General features: G+C 38.4%; 1 protein-coding gene across 1 annotated transcript in view; it reads right to left on the bottom strand.

The window, feature by feature from the left end:
- Window positions 1-9,603: 9,603 nt before the first annotated feature.
- Window positions 9,604-24,964, bottom strand: part of PTGFR (prostaglandin F receptor) — a 45,882-nt gene continuing 30,521 nt past the window's right edge. Inside the window, exon 3 of the mRNA XM_059376935.1 lies at window positions 9,604-13,392. Within this exon, the coding sequence (XP_059232918.1) occupies window positions 13,090-13,392 (303 nt within the window). The 3' untranslated portion in view covers window positions 9,604-13,089. The remainder of the gene's footprint in view (window positions 13,393-24,964) is intronic.

Raw genomic sequence — 24,964 nt, 5'->3', positions numbered from 1 at the left:
GGGTAACTCAATTTTTAATTTTTTGAGGAACATCCACACTATTTTCCAAAGTAGTTGTACCAACCTGAATTCCCACCAACAGTGTAAGAGGGTTCCCCTTTTGCCACCACTTCTTCAACACTTGTTGTTTCTTGCCTTGTCAATTTTTGCTTTTCTAACTGGTGTAAGATAGTATCTCAATGTGGTTTGATTTGAATTTCCCTTAATGCTAATGATAATAAACTTTTTTCTCATATGTTATTATTGACAGCTATACAACAATAAATTTAGCAACCTGGAAGAAATGGATGCATTCCTGGAAACCTATAAACTACCAAGTCTGAAACAGGAAAAAATTGACAACCTGAATAGACCAATAGCCAGTAATGAGATTGAAGCAGTGATCAAAAACCTCCCAAAAAACTAGAGTCCAGGGCCTGATGGATTCCCTGAAGAATTCTACCAAACATTCAAAGAAGAAATAATACCTATTCTTCTGAAACTGTTTCAAAAAATAGAAATAGGAAGGAAACTTCCAGACTCTTTCTATGAGGCCAGCATTATCTTGATCCCCAAACCAGGCAAAGACCCCATCAAAAAGGAGCACTTCATACCAATATCCATGATGAATGTGGATGCCAAAATTCTCAACAAGATCTTGGCTAATAGGATCTAACAGTAAATTAAAAGGATTATTCACAACGACCAGGTGGGATTTATCCCTGGGATTGCAAGAGTGGTTCAACATTCACAAATCAATCTGTGTGATAGAAGACATAAATAAGAGAAGAGACAAGAACCACATGGTCCTTTCAACTGATGCAGAAAAATCATTTGACAAAATATAGCATCTTTTCCTGATTAAAACTCTTCAGAGTATAGGGATAGAGGGAACAGTCCTCAATATCATAAAATCCATCTATGAAAAACCCACAGTGAATATCATTCTCAATGAGGAAAGGTGAGAGCCTTTCCCTTAAGATCAGGAACATGACAAAGATGATCCCCTCACCACTATTGTTCAACATAGAACTGATTTTGGAAAGGAATAATTTGAAAGCAGTTACATAAATTCATCATAATTATTTTTTTTTTAATTTTTTATTTTTATAAACATATATTTTTATCCCCAGGGGTACAGGTCTGTGAATCACCAGGTTTACACACTTCACAGCACTCACCAAATCACATACCCTCCCCAATGTCCATAATCCCACCCCCTTCTCCCAAACCCCCTCCCCCCGGCAACCCTCAGTTTGTTTTGTGAGATTAAGAGTCACTTATGGTTTGTCTCCCTCCCAATCCCATCTTGTTTCATTTATTCTTCTACCCACTTAAGCCTCCATGTTGCATCACCACTTCCTCATATCAGGGAGATCATATGATAGTTGTCTTTCTCTGCTTGACTTATTTCGCTAAGCATGATACGCTCTAGTTCCATCCATGTTGTCGCAAATGGCAAGATTTCATTTCTTTTGATGGCTGCATAGTATTCCATTGTGTATATATACCACATCTTCTTGATCCATTCATCTGTTGATGGACATCTAGGTTCTTTCCATAGTTTGGCTATTGTGGACATTGCTGCTATAAACATTCGAGTACACGTGCCCCTTTGGATCACTACGTTTGTATCTTTAGGGTAAATACCCAATAGTGCAATTGCTGGGTCATAGGGCAGTTCTATTTTCAACATTTTGAGGAACCTCCATGCTGTTTTCCAGAGTGGCTGCACCAGCTTGCATTCCCACCAACAGTGTAGGAGGGTTCCCCTTTCTCCGCATCCTCGCCAGCATCTGTCATTTCCTGACTTGTTGATTTTAGCCATTCTGACTGGTGTGAGGTGATATCGCATTGTGGTTTTGATTTGTATTTCCCTGATGCCGAGTGATATGGAGCACTTTTTCATGTGTCTGTTGGCCATCTGGATGTCTTCTTTGCAGAAATGTCTGTTCATGTCTTCTGCCCATTTCTTGATTGGATTATTTGTTCTTTGGGTGTTGAGTTTGCTAAGTTCTTTATAGATTCTGGACACTAGTCCTTTATCTGATATGTCGTTTGCAAATATCTTCTCCCATTCTGTCAGTTGTCTTTTGATTTTGTTAACTGTTTCCTTTGCTGTGCAAAAGCTTTTGATCTTGATGAAATCCCAGTAGTTCATTTTTTCCCTTGCTTCCCCAGAAAAGACCTCGAATAGCCAAAGGGATATTGAAAAAGAAAGCCAACGTTGGTGGCATCACAATTCCGGACTTCAAGCTCTATTACAAAGCTGTCATCATCAAGACAGCATGGTACTGGCACAAAAACAGACACATAGATCAATGGAACAGAATAGAGAGCCCAGAAATAGACCCTCAAATCTATGGTCAACTAATCTTCGACAAAGCAGGAAAGAATGTCCAATGGAAAAAAGACAGCCTTTTCAATAAATGGTGCTGGGAAAATTGGACAGCCACATGCAGAAAAATGAAATTGGACCATTTCCTTACACCACACACAAAAATAGACTCAAAATGGATGAAGGACCTCAATGTACGAAAGGAATCCATCAAAATCCTTGAGAACACGGGCAGCAACCTCTTCGACCTCTGCCGCAGCAACATCTTCCTAGGAACAACGCAAAAGGCATCATAATTATTTTTTAGGAAGAAAATTACAAATTCATTATGAAGAGGCAAAATGTGACCCTTTGCTAAACAAAGTGATGAAAAAGAAAAACACTTAAGCAGGTACACATCAGGAAAAGCTGATGGTGCTTGACCTGCAGTGGCAATTACAAAGAAAGCAAAATCATTAAGTTTACACACTGGGACTCAACAGCCATGTGCCATCTCTTAATCATCAGAGCAAGAAATGACTTCTATTCCATTAAAAAAAAAAAATGTGTCATTAGGCAACTGAAGGTCAAACCACAAGCTTTTGCTCAGATGGTAGTAAGAGTTACAAATTTAATAATGACACTCTTACCTACTTGCAAAACTTACTCAGAAATCCAACTGAAATGTGGAATTTCAGAGTGTGGTTATAATCTTGTAAGGAATTACTGGTAATTCTTATAAGAGTTGAAGTATTTCCAAGAGCAATACTGTAGTGTGATGGTACATCATCTTCCATCCTTGAAATCTGCAGAGATTTTTCTTCTGAGGCTAGAGATGCTAAAATCATTCCCTCTTAATACCACTCCATGATTACTCCTCACAAATCAGGAATGTGGAAAGTTCTTAAATACATGTACAAGTGAATGACAGAAGTGCCAGCCCATAGGCTACTCTTGATAATGCTTCATTAGGTCAATATTAACTGCTGCCTCCATTCTGGACTGAATCATGATCCACAATGGGTTCTTTTCACACATAAAGGCGAACTGGTCTAAAATACATTTATATTTTTGTTGGACATAAGCAATAATGGGCTTATAGGGGACCAACAACCTATCTTCACAGGCCTGAAGGATGGGCTAGTGTGTTGAGGGAATGTAGAAGACAGTAATCAGCTGATACCTGTTTATTATTTAGCACAAAACCACAACCACCACAAAAATTAAGCTCCTTTTTACCTCAAAACCTTGGCACATGGGGTTCTTTTAGAAAATTCTTCCCAGTGATTATAAGTTGATGATTAGTGCAATTAATAAAGGCTTAGGGGGTATGTACCACAAATCAGAAAAAGGGTAAAATCCAAAGAGCTATACCTAAATCTTCTGGAGAATTCTACTTCATGGAAAATGCCATTATTTGCCAAGGCATCACTAGAAACATCACTACAGGACAATTTTAATATCAGCCTAACCACAATTAGAAAGCAAATAGCTATGTAGTACTTCTAATTTTAGCTTCTTTAATTCTCAGAACATTTTTGAGCTCTCTGTTTTGCATTTTCTTGTGAGTATTGCTTTGAGGAAATCACTAATCTTATAAAACCATAATCATAAGTGATGACAAATATGACAATCATCAGGAAACTATATCCTGTTTCTGTTTTCAACTCTTCTAATAGTTGAAATTTTACAAACTGATATATTTTACTCTGAGATTTTGGAACGATATATTTAAGTAATTGACTACTTGGGTGCTGGGTGGCTCAGTTGGTTAAGTGCCTGTCTTCAGCTCAGTTCAAGATCCAAGAAGGAGCCCTGCATTGTGCCCCCTGCTTAGCGGGGAGTCTGCTTCTCCCTCTGACCCAACCCCCTCTCATGCTCTCTCTCACTCATTCTCTCTCAAATAAATAAAATCTTTGATTAAAAAAATGATCAACTACTTACAACATTTTTATCTGTGTTTATGTTTGATATCCTTTGTAAGCTTCCCAGAGAACAACAACACACTCTTCATAAAAGGGAAAAGAATTTTCCTGAGTGGAACCATGTCTTTAAAAACCTCAGCCTGGGCTTTTTCTTCTGTAATTTTTCCCCCCCTTAACTTAGAAATGCCACTTACTTGGATTTATACAAATGATGCTGTATTTTTAATGTCTTTAAGAATGAAATTTTGAGTTCAAGTATTTTTATTTAGTTTGGGTCCTTTTATTCTCTACTGTCATTCTAATTGTTTTGAATAAAATCCACTATAATAATTTACTTTTCCCAAAAGTATTAGTATTACATTTTATTTGGAAACTGAAAAAGTTGCATTATTCCCTCCTCCCCTTGGAAGCCAACAACCGACTCAAGATTTATTTTACTGAAGTAGGAAATTATTTTAAGACAAAGTAGGCTCAAATAAGAATGGAAAACATAATCAAAGAAGATTACAAATATTGGAAATATAAGGGAGGAAAATGTAAAGTTAATCCAAATAGCCTTGTTCTTTTTCTAGAAAAAAAAAAGAGGGGGGTTGGTTAATGGTAAGACATCAGCAGTATTTCCAGATGACCATAGGAATGTTGTCGGTCTATATGACAACAAAAGTCTTTTAGACATCAGTAAGAGGTATGTGACCAGCTAAACTCGAATTTCACTTACATCTGTTTTGTCTTTTTGTATGTGACTCTTACTGTCATTCTATAACATCCTGCATTCTAGTGTCTTCCTGCACAGCTCTGACATTTTTCAGGTCCAATTTGTTTCAGGTCAGAGCAAAAACAGTCCTTAGGGAAGGAATTAAATTGCCAATACCAAAATAGTGGTACAATTTTGCGTAGTCTAAAAGTTGCACTTTTCTTTGTATGTTTCATATCATGCCATCTGTAGCTGGTTAACATGGTTGATTAATGGTTCTCAAAGTGTGTTCCTCAGATTGGCAGTGCCTGGGACCTTCCCTGGGACCTTGTTAGAAATACGAATTTTCCAACCCTACTAAGGACTGACTGACTCACTCCCTGCGGTGGGGCCCAGCAGCAATCTCATTTAGTAAGTCTTTCATGTAAAACAGATGCATGGTAATATTTTTTTTTTTTATTTGACAGATAGAGATCACAAGTAGGCAGAGAGGCAGGCAAAGAGAGAGGAAGCAGGCTCCCTGCTGAGCAGAGAGCCCGATGCGGAGCTGATCCCAGGACCCTGGGATCATGACCTGAGCCAAAGGCAGAGGCTTTAACCCACTGAGCCACCCAGGCGCCCCTGCATGGTAATATTTGAGAACCGCTGGATAATAATAAACCTGTGATAATAAGCTCAATCCCCAAGTGGGTCAGTTACTTTAACTGTATCTCAGTATTTATCTCAGTATTGCAGACTACACTCTTGTTAGGGCTGAATCATGTCTCTCCAAAATTAATATGTTCAAGTCCTAATCCCCCAGTTCCACTGAAGGCCACTGGATTAGAGATAGGGTCTTCAAGGGGCAATTAGCATTAAAGGAGGTCACCCCTTTAACTCTTGTTATCACAACTCTTGGGCCTTCGTCCAGTGTAACTGGTGTCCTTATAAGAAGATGAGATTAGATATTGATGAAAGGCCAATTGAAGACAAAGGGAGAAGACAGTCGCCTACAGACAGGGAGAAGGGCCTTAGAAGAAATCAACCTTACCACCATCTTGATTTCAGACTTCCAGCCTCCAAAATCGTGAGGAAATAAATCTGTTTTTTAAGCCACCTAGTCTGTGGTACTTTGTTACAGCAGCCCTAGCAGATTAATACAACTCGTAATTAACCCATTTAACCATCTGGAAACTGTTGGTCACAGCAGACATCAAGCAGACATCAGCAGGCAAAAAGGGAAATAGCATTCCATAAAATTATGTGGCATACACATAAAATTTCTTTACTAAAAAAAAGCATTTCAAATCCAATGTCCTACTGGTGATAGGTCTTAGGGTCATTGGTGATCCCAGGAGTAGTATTACTTTTATAATTGTGTGGTGTAGATTAGTATTACCAAACTGAATTAGTAACAGGCCAGGTGAGCTAAGCTCAATATTTCAAAAAGCCTAATATAGAGGTACCCCAGATAAGGTTCCAAGAATATAATGAAAAAAACTTTTTTGTAAAACTGCTGTCATGATGTTGGGTCTATTTGTTACACATTCAATATTTAAAAAAAAAAAAATGTTAGGTCCTTATCTTACATGGTACCAAAAAATAAATAAACTCTATGACAGCTACAACATCTAAAGTTAAAAAACAAAACTCTAAGTGTAGAAAATGACATAGGGGGATATATTTGTAATCTTTGAAGACAGAAAGTCTTTCTAAACAAGAAACAAAATAAAGAACCCATTCAAAGTTATTTCTGCCTAAGTAAAAAAGTAGAACTCATCTAATATGGTGAAAGACACCTTCAGCATAGAAGAAAATGGCAGCCTTGGAAGAAAATTATTTGTAACATTCATAAAAAATAAAGTCTGGTATGGACTAAATTGTGTCCCTCCTCAAAATTCATGTGTTTAAGCCCTATTCCTCAGTGTGATGGTATTTGAAGATGGGATCTTTGGGAAGTAACTAGATTTAGATGATGTCTTGAGGGCTGAGATCTTCGTGATGGGATTTGTGCCTTTGGGATGAAAGAGAGTTCTCTCTCCCATTCTTTCTCCTTTCCCTTCTATCTTTTCCCCCTTCTCCACCCCCCATCCCCCATCTCTTTCTCCACCATGTGAGGAAACATCTAGAAGAGGGCTATGAAGAGAGCTCCCACCAGGTCCCTAATTGGCTGACACCTTGATCTTGGACTTCGAACCTCCAGAACTTTGAAGCATCAATTTCTCTTGTTTAAGCACCCAGTCTGTGGTATTTTTTGATAGCTGCCCAAGCTAACTAAGACAATATCCTTAATATACACAGTCCTCCTGAAAGTCAGTAAGAAAAAATTAACATTAAAAATAGATAAAGGTCAGGAACAGAAAATTTACAAAGGAAGTGGAAATGACTAATAAAGGTATAAAAAGTTGCTTGGCCTCATTACTGATGGGAAATACAAGTAACATAACAAAGCTAATATTAAATACAATTTATTTTGCCAATCATGTGGCTCACAATAAAAAGATTGCTGAAATAAACATAGGAATAGGGCCTTTTCTTAAGAAGAGAAGCCAAGTACACATGTAACAGTGGGGCAGTTTCTATGGATATTGAAAATGTGCGTGCCCTTAACCCAACAATCCCACAGAACACAAGAAGGGATAAGGATGTGTATATTGAAATAACATAATTGGAAAGAGAGAAATGACCAAAAACAAAACCAGCTCTGTTTCAGTAAGAAAATTATTATTTAAATTATAGTATACTTCTTATATGTAAGAGTATTTAGTTGTTAAAAGGAATGCTCTGCATGTACCAACATGGGTTATTGAAGAACGAAAGTTTTACAACACAACAGTATGTCTAGTAGAATCTCCTTTTCTTAAACTAAAATTATTTCTGTGTATACTGGTATAGGATCGCCTTATTTAACACGGGAAAGTTAGCACTACGCCAACAGAAAGCATTTTGTTAATTTGGGGTTTTACCAATTGGATATGTAAAGAACTCAAATAGTATTAAATACAAAACTCTAGGAGCACCTGCGTGGCTCAGTGGTTTGGGGCCTCTGCCTTCGGCTCAGGTCATGATCCCAGGGTCCTGGGATCAAGCCCCACATCAGACTCTCTGCTCAGCAGGGAGCCTGCTTCCTCCTCTCTCTGCCTGCCTCTCTGCCTACTTGTGATCTCTGTCTGTCCAATAAATAAATAAAATCTTTTAAATAAATAAATACAAAACTCTAAGAGTTCATATGCTTGTATAAGTGAAAATGTAAAGCACACTTTATTTTTTTAAAAGATTTTATTTATTTATTTGAGAGAGAAAGAGAGTGAGAAAGAGTATGAAAAGGAAGAAGGTCAGAGAGAGAAGCAGACTCCCCACGGAGCTGGGAGCCCAATGAGGGACTCGATTCCCAGACTCCAGGATCATGAGCTGAGTTGAAGGCAGTTGCTTAACCAACTGAGCCACCCAGGAGCCAGTAAAGCACACTTTAAAGCCAAAACACAGTTTCTTTATATTTCGGCCATTCTGCCTCTACTTTGCTATGAATAAGGATATACATAAAATGGTATTTTCGGGACACCTGGGTGGCATAGTTTAAGCATCCAACTCTTAGCTTCAGCTCAAGTCATGATCTCAGGGTTGTGAGATTGAGCCCCATGTCGGGCTCGGTATGGGAGCAGAGGCGGTTTGGGATCCTCCCCCTCTGCCCCTTCCCCTGCTCATGTGTGCACATGCTCTCTCCCCCTCCCTCTCTCAAATTAAAAAAAAAAAGAAAGAAAAAAGAGAACAAGTTTTTTCACTTCTTATTCTATATTGACTTTTTAATCTTCCAAAATTCTTATTAATTGCAAACAGCGTATGTGGCATTTATTCTGTCTTATAATCTTACTGATTATAGGCTAGTTAGAAGAATGAATTCTAAATGCTTTCATTCCATGATTTTCTTAAATAAATAAAAACTTTAAAAGAAAGAGTTCTAGTTTGAATTATGTTAGAAAGGCAAGCACAAAAATATTTGACCTAATAGGGAAATCTTTCATGCTGTCCAATTATTTTCAGTTCTCCTCAAAGGCATATCATAGTATTATACTAGCCTGCTTCCTTGAAGGTAGTAGGCCATTCGATTGCTTTGGCCAGAGATGTGTGAGCAAAAAGAATATGTCTTAACTCCAGGTGGAAGCTCTAAGAGCCAGTTCATGATTTACCATGCTTTTTTCCCTGTAGCAAGGCAAAAAGCAACATAGAAGACGGTGGGGGCTTTGTCACCTAAAGTCTGAGTGATTACAAGGGGCAGAGCTCCCCTTCTGAGTGGACATGAGCCATGGGTGAGATGTAAGCCCTTTGAGGGTTCACGGCATGAAGACTTGGGCGGCCATTTGTTATCACAGATATGTCTCTGCTATCCTGACACATCTAGGCCAGTGTGTTTTGGAAATTATCAGATTCCCATTAAAATTTATGACCTGCCTAGGTGACCCACAACAACAAGAAAAAGAATCAGGAAACAGATACCAAAGGTAATAAAAGAAAACAAGTGGAAATTTTTCCCACCGAAGATATAAAAATGGAAGTTTAGGTTCAAGTTCCAAGCTTTATACGACCTTCCTAAAAACAGCCACTCTTGGTTAACACTAGTCCAAGTTTATTGTAAATCATTTGTTGGAAGTTTTAAACTAGTCAAAACACTAAAATTCCATGAGTTGCACATTGATACAAGCCACAAAATATACATATCACTGTTTAATTTCATACAGTCCAGCAAGTATGAAGAACACAAAATATATTTATTCACATAACACATTGTATCTACCATTAAAATACCTCAGTAATAAGCTGAAGTCCAACATTATTTACCACGTGGTAAAATATTTGACACCCAGATGAAGAAGTGAGAAAATGTGTATACCCATCCCATGTTTCATATTCTGACCTTTGTTTATTAATTTGTAGCAATGGTGGTGATACAGGCAAAGCTAGCAGCAAGTTTCAAAAAGTTCATCTATGTGTTTAGCAAGTGCTCTTACCTGGGGTCTAAATTCAGATTAGACACAAAACTAAAGCAGGTTTTTCTTTTAAAGACTGAAAATGAGCAAACAAGACTATTTATTTCATAAGACAGATGCGTATGTGTGTGTGTGTGTGTGCGTGTGTGTGTGTATGTGTGAGTTAACTTTTAGGTATTTTGTACTTCAGCAATGCAAATAATTACACGGAACTTTCAGCCTTTAGGAAAAAATTTAGAATATTTGTGTCACTTAGTTAAATCCTCAGGAAAAAGTGTGAAACAGTAGGAAGTACCTACAACTAATTATGAGTCAGCATTTCCTGTCTTTGTTTATAATTCGAAAAAACCCATTTGCTGTTAGCTTTTGTCTCAGTTTTTAAATTCACCAACAAAAGAAAAAAAACCTGCATTTACAAGTCATTTGCTTAGAATAATCAATTTCCCCAGAAGTAATATGATCAGATAGTATGTGAAGTTGCTCAGATACTACTTTACTCAATGAGAAGGATAATTCAGTTGCTCTGATGGTCTAATTATAAATTTTAAAACAGACCTTAAAATTCCAAAATTGGTTAACCTGGTGAACACTATTTGTGCTACTCATTTCTAATAATCGGAACAAAGTAATTTTCACTTTAAACATTTCTGTGAAATATGTTGCTGGCAGCTACACTCTATTATTCAACATACAAGATGCCAAACTACGCTGAGATATATATAATAACAGAAATAAAATTCTGAAGTCAGATGTATGTATATTGTGTTCACTTTATTTTCCTTGGACAAAAGGTCTAACACAATGTAAACACATATTCTTCTATTACATTTTTTTTTTCAATTTTTGGTGTCTACTTCTTGGGTTTAACCTCATTATAAAACCACCTTAGTTGCCCTAAACCTGTGCTCAGATAATGAAGTGAATCCCTCCAGGACATGCAGAGACTGACTGTCCTGTTGTTCCCTAATACCTCACATGCCCATGCATTCCCACATACGGTAAGGTCACAGTATCTCCTCGATATAGATGCTCATGGCCAGAGTGACGTCTTAAAAACCATGACATCAGAAAAACCATGATGCTATTTACCTAAAAGCCTCAAGGAGAAGAGGTCTGGAGCCCTGAATGAGAGTTTCTCTGCACACCTCTCCCACGTCACAGTACATGGAAATTTTGCTGCAATATCCTATCCAGTCTAAGGAGAAAGGATGAAGCTATGGTTCCTTGTGCCTCAGCTCCCAGGACACCAACACTCCCTTAAGTAGCTGTGGGAAATAAATGTCTCCTCTAAGCCAACTAAATGTTCTGGGTTTTAAGTGCCTTTGAAACACATGAGAGCATTCATGTAATGTAACAGCAATCAGAAATTGCAATGGCTTTTTTTAAAAGTATATACATTGGATATTTAAATATACATATACACACATATACATATCAAAATAACCAATATGTAATTGCCATTTTAAATAAAAATGCAAAAGACTTTGCAATTCCATGCTCATTTTGCACCAAAAAAAAAAAAAAAAAAAAAAAAAAAATCTTGTCTGTAACTCAATTTGGCAAGTATATCATGAGCATCCACTATGTGTTCTATATATGAGAATAGCCTAACTTTGTGTGACTCATCATTTACTGTTCTTAAATTAAGAATATCATGTGTCCCTGTGTGTGTCTGCTCTTTAAATTCACTGGGAAAAGTGTTTCCTTTAAAATCTTCAATGAGGTTATTTGCTTAACTTCTTTTTATTTGTTCATAAGAATTTACCAAAATTCACAAAAGTGGACAACTTCCAATGTGTATTACCAGTCAAAAGCAAAAATTTGTGAATGTAATAATTTAAGTCTAGCTGAAACACAGAGATTTCCTGAAGAATGTGAAATCAGTCTCACAGAGAAGGTTAATTTTTTAAAATGGACCACAGGTAATGAAAGCAAAAATTCTTTGACAGAGGCAGAACTACCTACCCTATGTTCTGATGGCCCCGGAACATTTTCAATGATCATGAAAATTGGGCGGTTGGATTATACAAAGAAGCAAAGAAGTCTAAAGTATTACTGGAAATTTGGGGAGAGATCATTATCCCCTGATCTCTTGTACCCATAATAATGATCGCCAAGTGCCTGACTAATTGCCAATTTTCCCCTTGACACAGGTAGCATAGGCTCTAGAAGATGATATCATACAGATTTAATGAACTAGCTTTCAATAGAAATTTTTGATATGTGTATGTGTCTATGCATGTGTGTGTATGCATGTGTGAAGAAAGCACAAACACACTAGCTACAGATAGTCTTGGAATATTATATATAGACTGTGTTTCTTTTGTTCTCTAATACAGCAATGGCAGTTCAGAGTAGAGCTCCTTTGCCAACATGCTTTGTACCTATCACGGGGGTTTAAGCTCTGTCTGTTCGCATTATCCTTGGCATGCTTCACAGGAACTGCTACCAGGCAAATTCCCCTATGTAGTAGAGTCTTGGTTTCTCTAAAAATCGTTTACTGAATTTTCAGAGGAAGATATTATGTGAGAACGGTAAATCTATGACTCACACAAGGAAACCTTCAAACAATCTGCCATCACAATAATACAAGCAAGAAGTCATATTTGTCAAAATGACAAGAATAGGCTCATTCTAAGGAGGCTCGTGAGGTCAGGCAACCTGATGTCCACATCTGGTGTCATGGAGGTCATTGTAACAAGCCACAGTGAACCCCATGAGACAGGACCATTCATACATTGATTGAAGGCACATACTGAGCGGTGTAATAGACCAGACCCAACAGTGAGGCCACTCCCCTTCACTGAGCCTCGTTTATCAGGAACAGTTGCAGGGCAATGACCCCCAAACAGCTATTTCATGTGCAGGTTAAGTATTAAGATGCTGTTGGACAAATAAGACACACAAAGGCTTTAGGCCTCAACAGAGTCACTCATTGCAAAAGCGTGAATAACACAAAGAAGCCCAAAACACTTTTTCAGTGTGACTCCCATGGCATTATCATACTATGTTTACCTCCAGTTGAAATAATAATAATAATAAGGGAAAATAGAATTGCACAGCGAATTTCACAAATATCAACAGCTGAATCCGACAAAAGTGCCTCCAAACTAACTGCTGAGGTCTGAATTTTCCAGTTAGGCTGTCTCCATCCAATTAACTGAAATATTGACAAAACTTTCCTAAATGTTGCCCTAGACCTACACTGCCTTACTGTCCTATTAAACCAGGTGCTGGCTGATTTATTTTCTCTGCAACTGGGGACTCAGAAATAGCAGCAACCTTTAAGGAATTTTTAATGGAGCTAAGCTCCCACATGTGCAAGCTAATGACATGGACCCCACAGCAGCGCCGGGAGAGTTTGTAGAGATTCTTCAAGACCGCCTTCCGCAGCAGAATATACACCCAGGGATCTAAGATTTGATTCCACGTTGCCATTCGGAGAGCGAAAATTGTTGTTTCACAGGTCTCCCGAGAATGATCTCCGTTTATTCCAATGTTGGCCATTGTCACCTGCAGAACAAGCAAAATAACAAAATCCATTGATACAGATAATTTCTCAGTGCCAGAGTTGTTTAACTTAACTAGCTAGGCTACAAGGTATCCATTTCACTTTCCACAAAGTGATGTTATTTTGCAAAACACTGACATAAAGAAATGAACAGTAGCAGCAACAATGACGTAGATATCTGATTCCTTTGAGTTTATATTGACATTAAAACTACAAAAATTATAACTTACATGGCAAGTCAAATGTGCACAAATAGAATGACCCAAGAGAGGACAAACACTGATATAAGTAACTGACTTTTTCTTACTTTTGGGAATGGTAAATTGAAAGCCAACACATGTGTGTGTTTCCATGAAAAAAACACTTAAGTTTATTTGTAAATAAAAGTACAGATAAACTATAGATAAGAGGTTTTTAGAATGAATTCAGAGCATCTGATACAACTTGCACATAGAAATGGTATTGTTCCAGAATGTCACTTTTAGAGTTTTCTGCTTGGTAACTACAATACCAATTTCTTCTTATTTCATAGTCCCTTCTCAGCATCCCTCACCCTTGCCTCAACTTGCCTAGAATATTCCAAAAATGCAATGGAATTTTCTAAGGGTTTTGAGGAAATGATTCCCCTTTACAGTACCCTGGAGTTAACAATAACAATGCATATTTTGGTCCCATGTATCCATTTCCTGATCACTCATGATGTTAAAAAGGAATAATTTTGTGGAATAAGTTCCGTAAGAGGTCCCAGCTACAACTTAAAACTGGCCTAATCACTGAGCCTAGCTTTGTGAAAACAAACAGTTGCAGAACAGACATACAAGAAGGCTTTGAAAACACCTTGGCTATAAATAAATAAATAAATGAAAAGTAAGAATAAATGAACAAAAGGTGAAACTGAAAAATTAAGGGAGGTTTGGACCATTACACCACCAGCCTTAAGAGAGGATATAACGAAGCCTAAAATCCAAATGAAAAGAAAATCAAGTCTTTCTTGTCTTCTTAATGGACCATTATGAGAAGGAAATGTCTTAATTTGGCCTGTTGATATTAGTGGCTGAAGGATGAAGGTCTCTTATCAAAACCTTCATTATCTACAGAACAAAGTACCAGCTCCTTAGCTGGTTCCTGGATGATACATCTGAGGTCTGCCACAATCTCATCTCCCCTGCACATACCCGATGCTCCAGCCTGCCCTGAAGGCCCTCACCTGTCCCAGATGCACTGTGCCCTTCTCAGCTTCGGCTTTATTTTGAATGCCTATTCCCCCTTCCTCTGCCTGGTAAATGCCTGTCCACACCTCAAGCCCCATGTAAAAATGGGCTCATCACCATGAAAGTTTCCCCAGCTTTACCAACAGGGATTAGCAAGTTGCTCTCTCCTCTGTGTCACCACAGCCCCCTGTCCACAGCCAGTTACATCACATCCCACACTGTATGATAATTATGCATTTGTCTCTATATCTATACGCATCTCTTTTTTTTTAACATCCAGTACAAAAGTTGACACCTAAGATGTACTCAATAAGTGTTGGAATGAATAAAACTATATTATTTTCTATTCATTGAGACCATTTCTAGAAGCATAGGAACTAGTCATCAGAGGAACATCTGATCATCCACCATAACTGTCTAATATTTTGAGGCTTAAAATGTTTCTGAAAGCTTTAATACAATGCCACCCACTAGTAAAGGATTCCAAAGTTGTTTATTATCACTCAAAAAAACAAAACAAAACAAAACAAAGGATCTTGCAATCCATGCAAGAAATGGTTGGGAAATGGTTCTTTGCTTCAGGGTTCATTTCCTAGGGAAATAATGTATCAAACTGCAAGTCTAAACATTCTGAGCTCAGTAAAACCAACCAAGTTTCAACACAGAAAAAAACAAACAAACAAACAAACAAAAAACGCAGTCCTCACCCAATAGTACCTGGGTCAGGTATAGACACTATGTCCCTGTTCCCCAAGTTAACCATTAGGATAGAATAAATAAACCTATATAGCCCAGTTTCTCTTAGAAGAAAGCACCCAATGAGATATTTTCATTTTATATTTTTCTTTACTCATCAAATTTACTCATCAAATATATATTATCTATTCTTTTATTCTGAATGATTGTCTTGCTGGATGGAGTATTCTTTATTTATTTATTTATTTTCAGCATAACAGTATCATTATTTTTTCACCACACCCAGTGCTCCATGCAATTGATGCCCTCTCTAATACCTACCACCTGGTTCCCCAATCTCCCACCCCCCACCCCCGCCACTTCAAACCCCTCAGATTGTTTTTCAGAGTCCATAGTCTCTCATGATTCACCTCCCCTTCCAATTTCCCCCAATTCCCTTCTCCTCTCTAACTCCCCTTGTCCTCCATGCTATTTGTTATGCTCCACAAATAAGTGAAACCATATGATAATTGACTCTCTCTGCTTGACTTATTTCACTCAGCATAATCTCTTCCAGTCCCGTCCATGTTGCTACAAAAGTTGGGTATTCATCCTTTCTGATGGAGGCATAATACTCCATAGTGTATATGGACCACATCATCCTTATCCATTCGTCCGTTGAAGGGCATCTTGGTTCTTTCCACAGTTTGGCGACTGTGGCCATTGCTGCTATAAACATTGGGGTACAGATAGCCCTTCTTTTCACTACATCTGTATCTTTGGGGTAAATACCCAGGAGTGCAATGGCAGGGTCATAGGGAAGTTCTATTTTTAATTTCTTGAGGAATCTCCACACTGTTCTCCAAAGAGGCTGCACCAACTTGCATTCCCACCAACAGTGGAAGAGGGTTCCCCTTTCTCCACATCCCCTCCAACACATGTTGTTTCTTGTCTTGCTAATTTTGGCCATTCTAACTGGTGTAAGGTGATATCTCAATGTAGTCATTTTGTTTTTTTAAGGAACTTATGTATTCATTTGAGAGAGAGAGAGCACATGAGCAAGGAGGTGGGGGCAGAAGAGGCAGAAGGAGAGGCAGACTCCCCGCTGAGCAGGGAGCATAATCTGGGACTCAGTCCCAGGACCCTGAGATGATGACCTGAGCCAAAGGCAGATGCTTAACCAACTGAGCCACCCAGGAGCCCTGAGAAATTCCATTTTAATTGAATTGCAATGGCAGTTTTAGAAAAGGAATCTTATGTAAGTTACTGAATCCATCCCCAATAAACAGGTGACTTTTAGAGTCAAATATATTTGTGGTGATTGAACCGTACAGCATTTGTGAAATAGAATATTTTATCTCTGCAATAGTGACTGCAAAAAAACTTCAGGAGGAAAAAATTACTCTTATGCAAATCCAAAAATATAGGTTTAAAAAAAATGTAAAAATTGAAATATAGAGGCTCTAAGAGGATACTTCTTTATAACTATTTTTCCATATTTAAATTATATAAATGTCTAATCCATTAAATATAAGCGGTAACAATATTTCAGTCATTTTCCACTTACTGACTACTCATTAAGATTTTTAAAACAGCATTTTGAGCATGGTAGATGATTTAGAGATAAGTAAGACAAAAATACTACAATGGGAGGAAGACAAGAGCGTATGGTATTTCTTTTTTCTTTTTTTCTTTTTTTTTTTTTTTTTTGTATGGTATTTCTTATACCCCAGCTGTAGAAAAGCTGCAAAATATTGCCACAAAATACAAACATTTGTACAGAGTAACTTTTTATTTTCTACTGGGTATATTGATAGAAGACTAACCAATGACCCAATTGACAGCACATTCCTGCCTCTGCTGAAAGACTCTGAGTTGCAAAGAAATGAGAAAAGTTGAAAGAAATGAGAAAATGGGACATGCTGGGTAGATTCCTTCCCCTTTGGAATGGGACAATACCAACCATATGTGCATCTTTGCTCCTTCACACCAGCTGAAGAAATGATGTGTAAAACAAGCAGTGGGGAAAATTTTAAACTAAATAGCACATAGAGAAGAAAAAATGTATTATACCTGAAAAATCAAAAAGTTCACCAGGATCAAGAAGGTTCATTCGTAGAATCCATGTATTTTCATTTGCTAATCCAGTCTCTTCCCCCCAGGATGGCATTGTTTTTGTTTTTGGGTTTGGGTTTTTTTTTTTTTTTTTTTAAGTCTTTTTAGTGAGAAGATTTATGCCAGAACTCGTAGGAATAACCGTTCATATGGTTCTCAGCTACTAGACTTACCAAATAATGGCATAACTTCCTTTTCTGACACTTTTTAAGGCAATAAAATATAGCCATTTATTCTGAGATACCAAATATAACAAAATGTAAAATAAATAAAATGTATATATGCTATGTCACATGTGATCACTTCTTTAAGAAAAACTACAGAAAATGTAAAATAAATACAATCAAAAGATATACACTAGAGACCAAGTAGAGAAAGTACTAAGTCACAATAAAGATAAATTATTCCTAACTGAATGAGCAACTACACAATTAAGAAAACATCCTTATGACAAACCACAGACCCCTCAAAGAACTTGATCTCTATGAAAACACAGGCCAGCATGAGTCCAGAGAACTGGTCATTCCCGTAGTTATGGGATCCTGAGTCATGTGAAAGGCAGAAAGTCTCCTGTAAACCAGAACGTGCCACATGGGAGTGAGACACAGCCAATAATACTAACAACAGAAAATAGAGCTGAGTATTCCCTGTGCTAGGAAGCCCCTTCCTACCTGTAGGTCAAATAATCATCCTAGCAACTCTGGGACATTTGCCTTGTTATCTGCATCTTACAGATAAGCAAAGTCTGGTTCAGCAAGATAAGGGACCAGTCCATAGGAAACATCAGAGCCTGTCCAGGGCCTGTCCTTCTAATGACCTCTCTACTGCCTCTAGGCCCTGAGGTGCTCAAACTTCCTACCAAATGACACCCAGAAAGAGTAGAGAAAGCCTTCTGAGGAGTGGGAGATACGATGGGAAGCAGTTGCCTGAAGGAACAGAGACTTCAACAGCAACCACACCGAGGGAAGGACACCTTTAGAATCTGTTTCAGCACAAGAAATGGGCATTTCCTGGCCCTGTGTTCTTGCCACTTCTCCTGCCAACATCCCCACCCACCCTGAGGCAATGCTGGGATGGAAAGTGAAAACAATGCAGAATGGAGGCCCTGTTCCTACCATAAAAATGCCTGAAGAAGCCTTTCTCTTTCTCCCTTTAGATTAACACAGATACACACCCCTCACCTCTAAGACAGGCCAAGGATGACAAGACAGGGGCAACTAACCAGGATTTAGGACTGATGTCTCCTAGTCAGGGGGACCCAGGGAATTCTGTTCAAGTTTCTTAGCCCAAAGCTAGAGATGATATCAAGTAAACAATTATGTGTTCATGTGATCACTACTACCAAGATACAAGTTCATACCTCAGAAAGTGAAGCAGGAATGTAACTAAACAGATTCTAAGAGCAAAGAGAGACAAAATATGATTCACTGATCATAAACACACAGAAGTCCACATCGCCTCACATGAGAAGACAGGATCACCATATATCTTAGAGAAAGCAAGGAAGTTTCCATTACCCAGTCCAGTCCTCTTTATAAAACAGAATTCCTTACAGCTGTCTTTGTGTATCTGATGGAAAAGATTCAGCACGATCCATGGGACAATCTCTTCCATTTAAACTGTGTGAGTTATTGGGGCTCCTGGATGGCCCCACCAGTTAAGCATCCAACTCTTGATTTCAGGTCCAGTCATGATCTCAGGGTCATGAGATCAAGCCCTGAGTAGACTTCATGCTGATCATGGAGCCTGCTTAATATTCTCCCTCCTCCTCTTCGCTGCCCCTCCCCTCCCCATGTCTGCAAACGCACTCTCTCTCTCTAAAAATAACTTAAAAACTGTGTGAGTGGTTGAACATTCTCTTGTATCATGAGCTGAAATTTACATATTCTAGTTTTGGCCTCCAGAGCATCCTGGATTAAGTGCTGTAAGCTTTTCACATACTTTAAAAATAACACTAACTTCTATCTATTTCTCCATTTCTTCTACTGCTTGTCATAAAACATGGCTTGCAAATGCCTGGCTGTCCACTGGTTTCTTGATCTTCCTTTAAAAAATGCACTTGTCGGAAATAAAATTTACACTCTCTATATAGTCAATTAAGGACAGAGCTCAGTGTATAAATCATTGCTTAAAACCCATTCAAACCACTTCTATCTGTGCCTCCAGGATTACCTCAGGTAGTTTCTCCTTTGAATAAATCCTAACTCCTAAGACATTATAGGAAATAAGCTTCTCACTTATGAGATGTACTTCTAGTGAAGCGAGACAGCCTTCACATTTCCCTGCTATTTTCCAAAATTTTTTTCCAAATTATTTACTTCCAAATAATTTCCAAATTATTCAGAATTATATGTATGGATATATAAATATTTAGACATAACTATGCATGGTTAAAGTCCCATATCTGTGATTCGATCTTAATTGATTTGCATTGTGGTATAAATATCCAATTCTGAGGGCGCCTGGGTGGCTTAGTGGGCTAAGCCTCTGCCTTCAGCTCAGGTCGTGATCTCAGGGTACTGGGATCAAGCCTCACGGTGGCCTCTCTGCTCAGTGGGGAGCCTGCTTCCCCATTGCTCCCTGCCTGCCTGCCTCTCTGCCTACGGTGATCTCTCTCTCTCTCTCTCTATCTGTCAAATAAATAAATAAAATCTCTTAAATAAATAAATAAATAAATATCCAATTCTGGAGCCTCAGATATGGAACCAAGGGCAGGACCTTGTACACTGGATCCACTCGCAGGATGTCTCTTAAACCCACACCCTGTCCACCCAAGTTTGCTGTCTTATCACTTAAAAACCAGATCATTCTATTATGGGCTCCTAATTGTCCTCCAGACACGATTCACTTATTCACTTATCTTATTTCAACTTGTTCATTGTATTTGTCAAACATTTCATAGGTGCCACAACATGTCATTTTCCCTGTCCTTTCCTCTCCAGGAAGGACCTGTCTAAATCCTCTACCATTCCCACCCTTTCTTCCTCAGGAGGCCTTCCCTAACCTCTCTGTAGCTCATAATCTCGCATTCTACACTTCCATCACACTTGCCACCACTCCACTAGCATTGATAGACACCATATCAGTACCGTGTGCAAAATACATTATAAGAAAAATGTCAGCATAATAGTTCTTCAATTATATTATGCCTTCTGTCTTTACCTTCTTCAGATCTTTCTCCTCTACTTTTGACAGGATAATTGGGAAAAGACTCCCACAGCTGACATGAGAAAGACAAGAACTAACATTTACTTTCAAGCACAGAATTTTGGAGGGTTAAGCAGAAAGTAGGACAGACAGCCCCAGATTCAAGAAGTCAGGAATTCAAGGTGAAAAACAAGAGAAGTAAATGAAAGTTTATGTGAACTCCTGTTTCAAAGACAGCCTCTGACTCTGAGACCATTCATCTCTAGCCTTCCCAGAGAGCCTAAGTACTTAAGATTAAAGGAGCCTGCTGCAATTAAAATTAGTTTAAAATTTTTAGTTTTTTAAGGTGAGAAACATGTATTTTTACTGTTTACAGAAAAGGGTCCCTAGTCTCTGGTCAAAACTGAGAATCCTTGTGAATGATAAAGAACAAAGGCACAGAGGCAGAGATTCTTACCTGGCCAGATCCCAGCAGGGCTTGGGGGCCTGGAAAGGGCAGGGGGCAGGGAAGAATAAGTCAAAATGCTACAACAGAGATTTCTCTGCCTTAGCGGTCCTAATCTCAGCTAAAGAGTTTCTGTCATCCCTGGACCTTTTGCGTAAGAAGTTGTTAGACTCAACAGGTAACACTGATTAGTCAATGTGTTCGATTTGACTCTAGAAGAGTTTTGGCCTAGCTACAGTTGGCCATTGACTATTCCTGTTAGTGTGTGACAGGTTCAGCCACAGAAGAGAGGCAGGAAGACCAGACCAGTCCACTGGGGCGACTTAGGCCCCGGAGGAACAATGGAATTCCTTTGCCCCAATGAGTCTTTAAGAAAGGAGAAAGGGAGGGAGAATTTCATATCCTTTAACTATTTCATCCTCACAAAACTCCCAGGGGGAGTTACTATTTTTCTGATACTGCAGATAAGAAAACACAATCACAAAGACATTAACTTGCCCAAGTTCCCACTGCTGGTAAGTGGCAACCCATCTATCTGGCTTCAGAGCTTCTGATCTTAATGGTTTACTAAACCATTCCCAGTAATGAGACCAATAATCTTATGTTAGATTTATGAACAAGATAACAAGCAGAGAATAATAACAAGCATTTATGAGTACTTCGTATGTTCCAGAGGCTGTTTTATTTATTTTTTAAAGATTTTATTTATTTATTTGACAGACAGAAAGAGCAAGCACAAGCAGGGGGAGAGACAAAGGGAGAGGCAGAAGCAAGCTTCCCTCTGAGCAGGGAGCCCCATGCAAGACTCAACCCCAGGACCCTGGGATCATGACCTGAGCCAAAGGCAAACACTTAACAGACGGAGCCACCCAGGTGCCCCCAGACACTATTTTAATATTTTACATCTATTATCATATTTAATTCTGTTAACAACTCTTCGAGGAAAGCAGTACTTTGCCTCTGTCAAAAAGAAGGAGCTGAAGCATGGAGAAAGAAGTTAAGTAATTTTCCCGAGGTCATGGAACAAAAAGTGGTGGGGTCAGGAGTTGAAGAGCTGGAGATGGTGAGTGAGGGTGCATGTATTGGCCTCTTTGGCATTAGTAGATCTCATTTTTAACTCACTAGGTTTTGTTTTTTGTTCTCGGTTTTTTATTGCTTGTTTGTTTGTTTGTTTGTTTTAGATTGTATTTATTTATTTTTTTTAATATAATTTTTTATTTTTTATAAACATGTATTTTTATCCCCAGTGGTACAGGTCTGTGAATCACCAGGTTTACACACTTCACAGCACTCACCAAAGCACATACCCTCCCCAATGTCCATAATGGAATACTATGCAGCCATCAAAAGAAATGAAATCTTGCCATTTGCGACAACATGGATGGAACTAGAGCGTATCATGCTTAGCGAAATAAGTCAGGCGGAGAAAGACAACTATCATATGATCTCCCTGATATGAGGAAGTGGTGTTGCAACATGGGGGCTTAAGTGGGTACGAGAAGTATTTATTTTTTTGACACACAGAGAGAGAGAGATCACAAGTAGGCAGAGAGGCAGGCAGAGAGAGAGGGGAAGCAGGCTCCCTGCGGAGCAGAGAGCCCAAAGCGGGGCTTGATCCCAGGACCCCGAGATCATGGACCTGAGCTGAAAGCAGAGGCTTATCCCACTGAGCCACCCAGGCACCCCAACTCACTAGGTTTTTGTTTCTTTCTGCCTATATCTGGTGTTCTTTCTAGCTGATTCTAGCACTTTTTCACCCAGTATTTCTATTAATGCACTTTCACTAAAATCTTTTGTTAAAATCAGGAATGTATGCTATTAAATATGTTGCTCCAAATCTCTCGTGTCCATAACAATAGACTTAAGTGACCGGTGAGTCAGTTGGGTCAAGTACCGCCCAGCTGAGGGGTCCTTCAGAAGCATGGCTGTCACAAAGACACAAGGGTAAAGGAAACCTACCTGTCCTGGAAGGGAAGGATTTCTTTATATTTACTAAAAGATAAAAAGTGATGCAGACAATAAGACAAAACTCAGAATCCTATTTCTTTCTTCATATCTATCCCATGAGGAATGGCATAATTTTCCTTTTAGTATCCACTTTTATCATTTGACTGGTCTTTAGATGTCCTATTGGATCCTGTTTAATTCTTTTAACCCCCACTTGTAATTGTTACCCTTATTCCGTCCTTTCTGTTCTGATGAAAATAAAAAATCAATAGGCAGAATTGTTAGATTTTACAAGAAAACACGTGTATGAGAATATATGTGTTTGTTTATATGTCCTGCCTTGTTACAAAATAGTTTGAGGCATTTTACTTTGAACTATGCTTTTAACAGTACTATAACCTCTAGTTCTTTCTAGTTGTGATTATCTATCACAAACCCATAGTTAAGCTAACAAAACACGGATTATGCCTTAAGCATTGGCAATGATAGATGCAGAAGACATTTTCATCCTAATCAAGAATTTTAACTAACATGTCATATCTAAAGTAATTATTTGCAACTCTAGGAGTTAGAGAGAAAAGAGTTAGTTGGAAATTAGTTATGGTATTTGGGTCACCCTGCTTCAGGAACAAAAGACTACTTTGTTGATGACACTGTTTCAACAGCAAAAGGAGACTGGGGAAGGTGTTTCAGTAAAACATCTGCTCTGAAACATACTATGTTTTTCCAAAGAGAAACTTCTTTAACTGGCAAAGTTCATTTATTATTACAAAAGTTCAGAAAGAATTTCTCAAGTATTCTCTCCATTCTAGGACAATAATTCATTAGTTAATGAGAATCTTCAATGAAATGAGTGTCCCTTTAAAAATAAAAAGATAACCATGATCCATTCTTCAACAGTCTCAGCAGCTGATACCACACTCCATCAACCCCATCAAGACTTTGTCTTATGGCCTCCTTTATCCTCAGTGCCGCGCTTCATACTTGGGACATAATAGACACTCAATAAATACCAAGTGAAGAAATAAATCAGTAAGAAGGAGTTTTAGGGTCCATGGAGGCCACAAACCATGGCTATTGTTTTATACTGTGCAGGGCACATGGTGGGTGCCTAACTATTAATCGGCATACAACCTTCTCTATAATGCATAAAACTATCCCAATTTACTTCAGTGGCCAATAGTCATCATAAATGAATAGCTTTCATCAAGTTCATGATACCATTATGTTCAACATCCAATAGAAGACAGATTAAGTGGGTTGTGGGATCTTAGGTGGGAGTAAGGACATCTTTTTAAATTTATTTTACTTTAATTATTTACTTCTTTATTTTCGGTAAGAGACTAAGTTATTTAAAGTGGTGAACTTGGACCTTGAAAGTTTAGCATAGGCATGCCACCAGTGTATGTTTCTGGTATGATTTTAGGGATGCAATTATGATGGCATTTTTGCATTCCTTTAATCATCACTTCCCTCAGGCTTCAAAAAGTCAATCAGATACTGTCATATCAGCATAATAATAATAATTTTAAGGATTTTTTTATTTATTCATTTGGCAGAAAGAGATCACAAGCAGGCAGAGAGGCAGGCAGAGAGAGAGGAAGGGAAACAGGCTCCCCGCTGAGCAAAGATCCCGATGCGGGGTTCAATCCCAGGACCCTGGGATCATGACCCGAGCCGAAGGCAGAGGCTTTAACCCACTGAGTCACCCAGGTGCCCCAATAATTTTAAAATAATAATAATAATAAGTTGCACTAAATTCTTTTGTTAATTAGAGTTAAGACTGAAAGACCAGCGATCATTGCCTAAAAATCAATTTTATTAGAATATAAAAACTTACAACTTTATGCCATCCAAATTTCTAAATAAAGATCCCCATATCTTTTTATAAAATGATAAAAATCAGAGTACCTGGGTGGCTCAGTGGGTTAAAGCCTCTGCCTTCGGCTCAGGTCATGATCCCAGGGTCCTGGGATCAAGCCCCACATCAGACTCTCTGCTCAGCAGGGAGCCTGCTTCCTCCTCTCTCTCTCT

This window comes from Mustela nigripes, chromosome 14 (genome assembly GCF_022355385.1).
Source record: "Mustela nigripes isolate SB6536 chromosome 14, MUSNIG.SB6536, whole genome shotgun sequence".
Classification (NCBI taxonomy): domain Eukaryota; kingdom Metazoa; phylum Chordata; class Mammalia; order Carnivora; family Mustelidae; genus Mustela; species Mustela nigripes.
The sequence above is the reverse complement of the archived record's forward strand: the minus strand, read 5'-3'. Positions and strand labels throughout refer to the sequence as shown.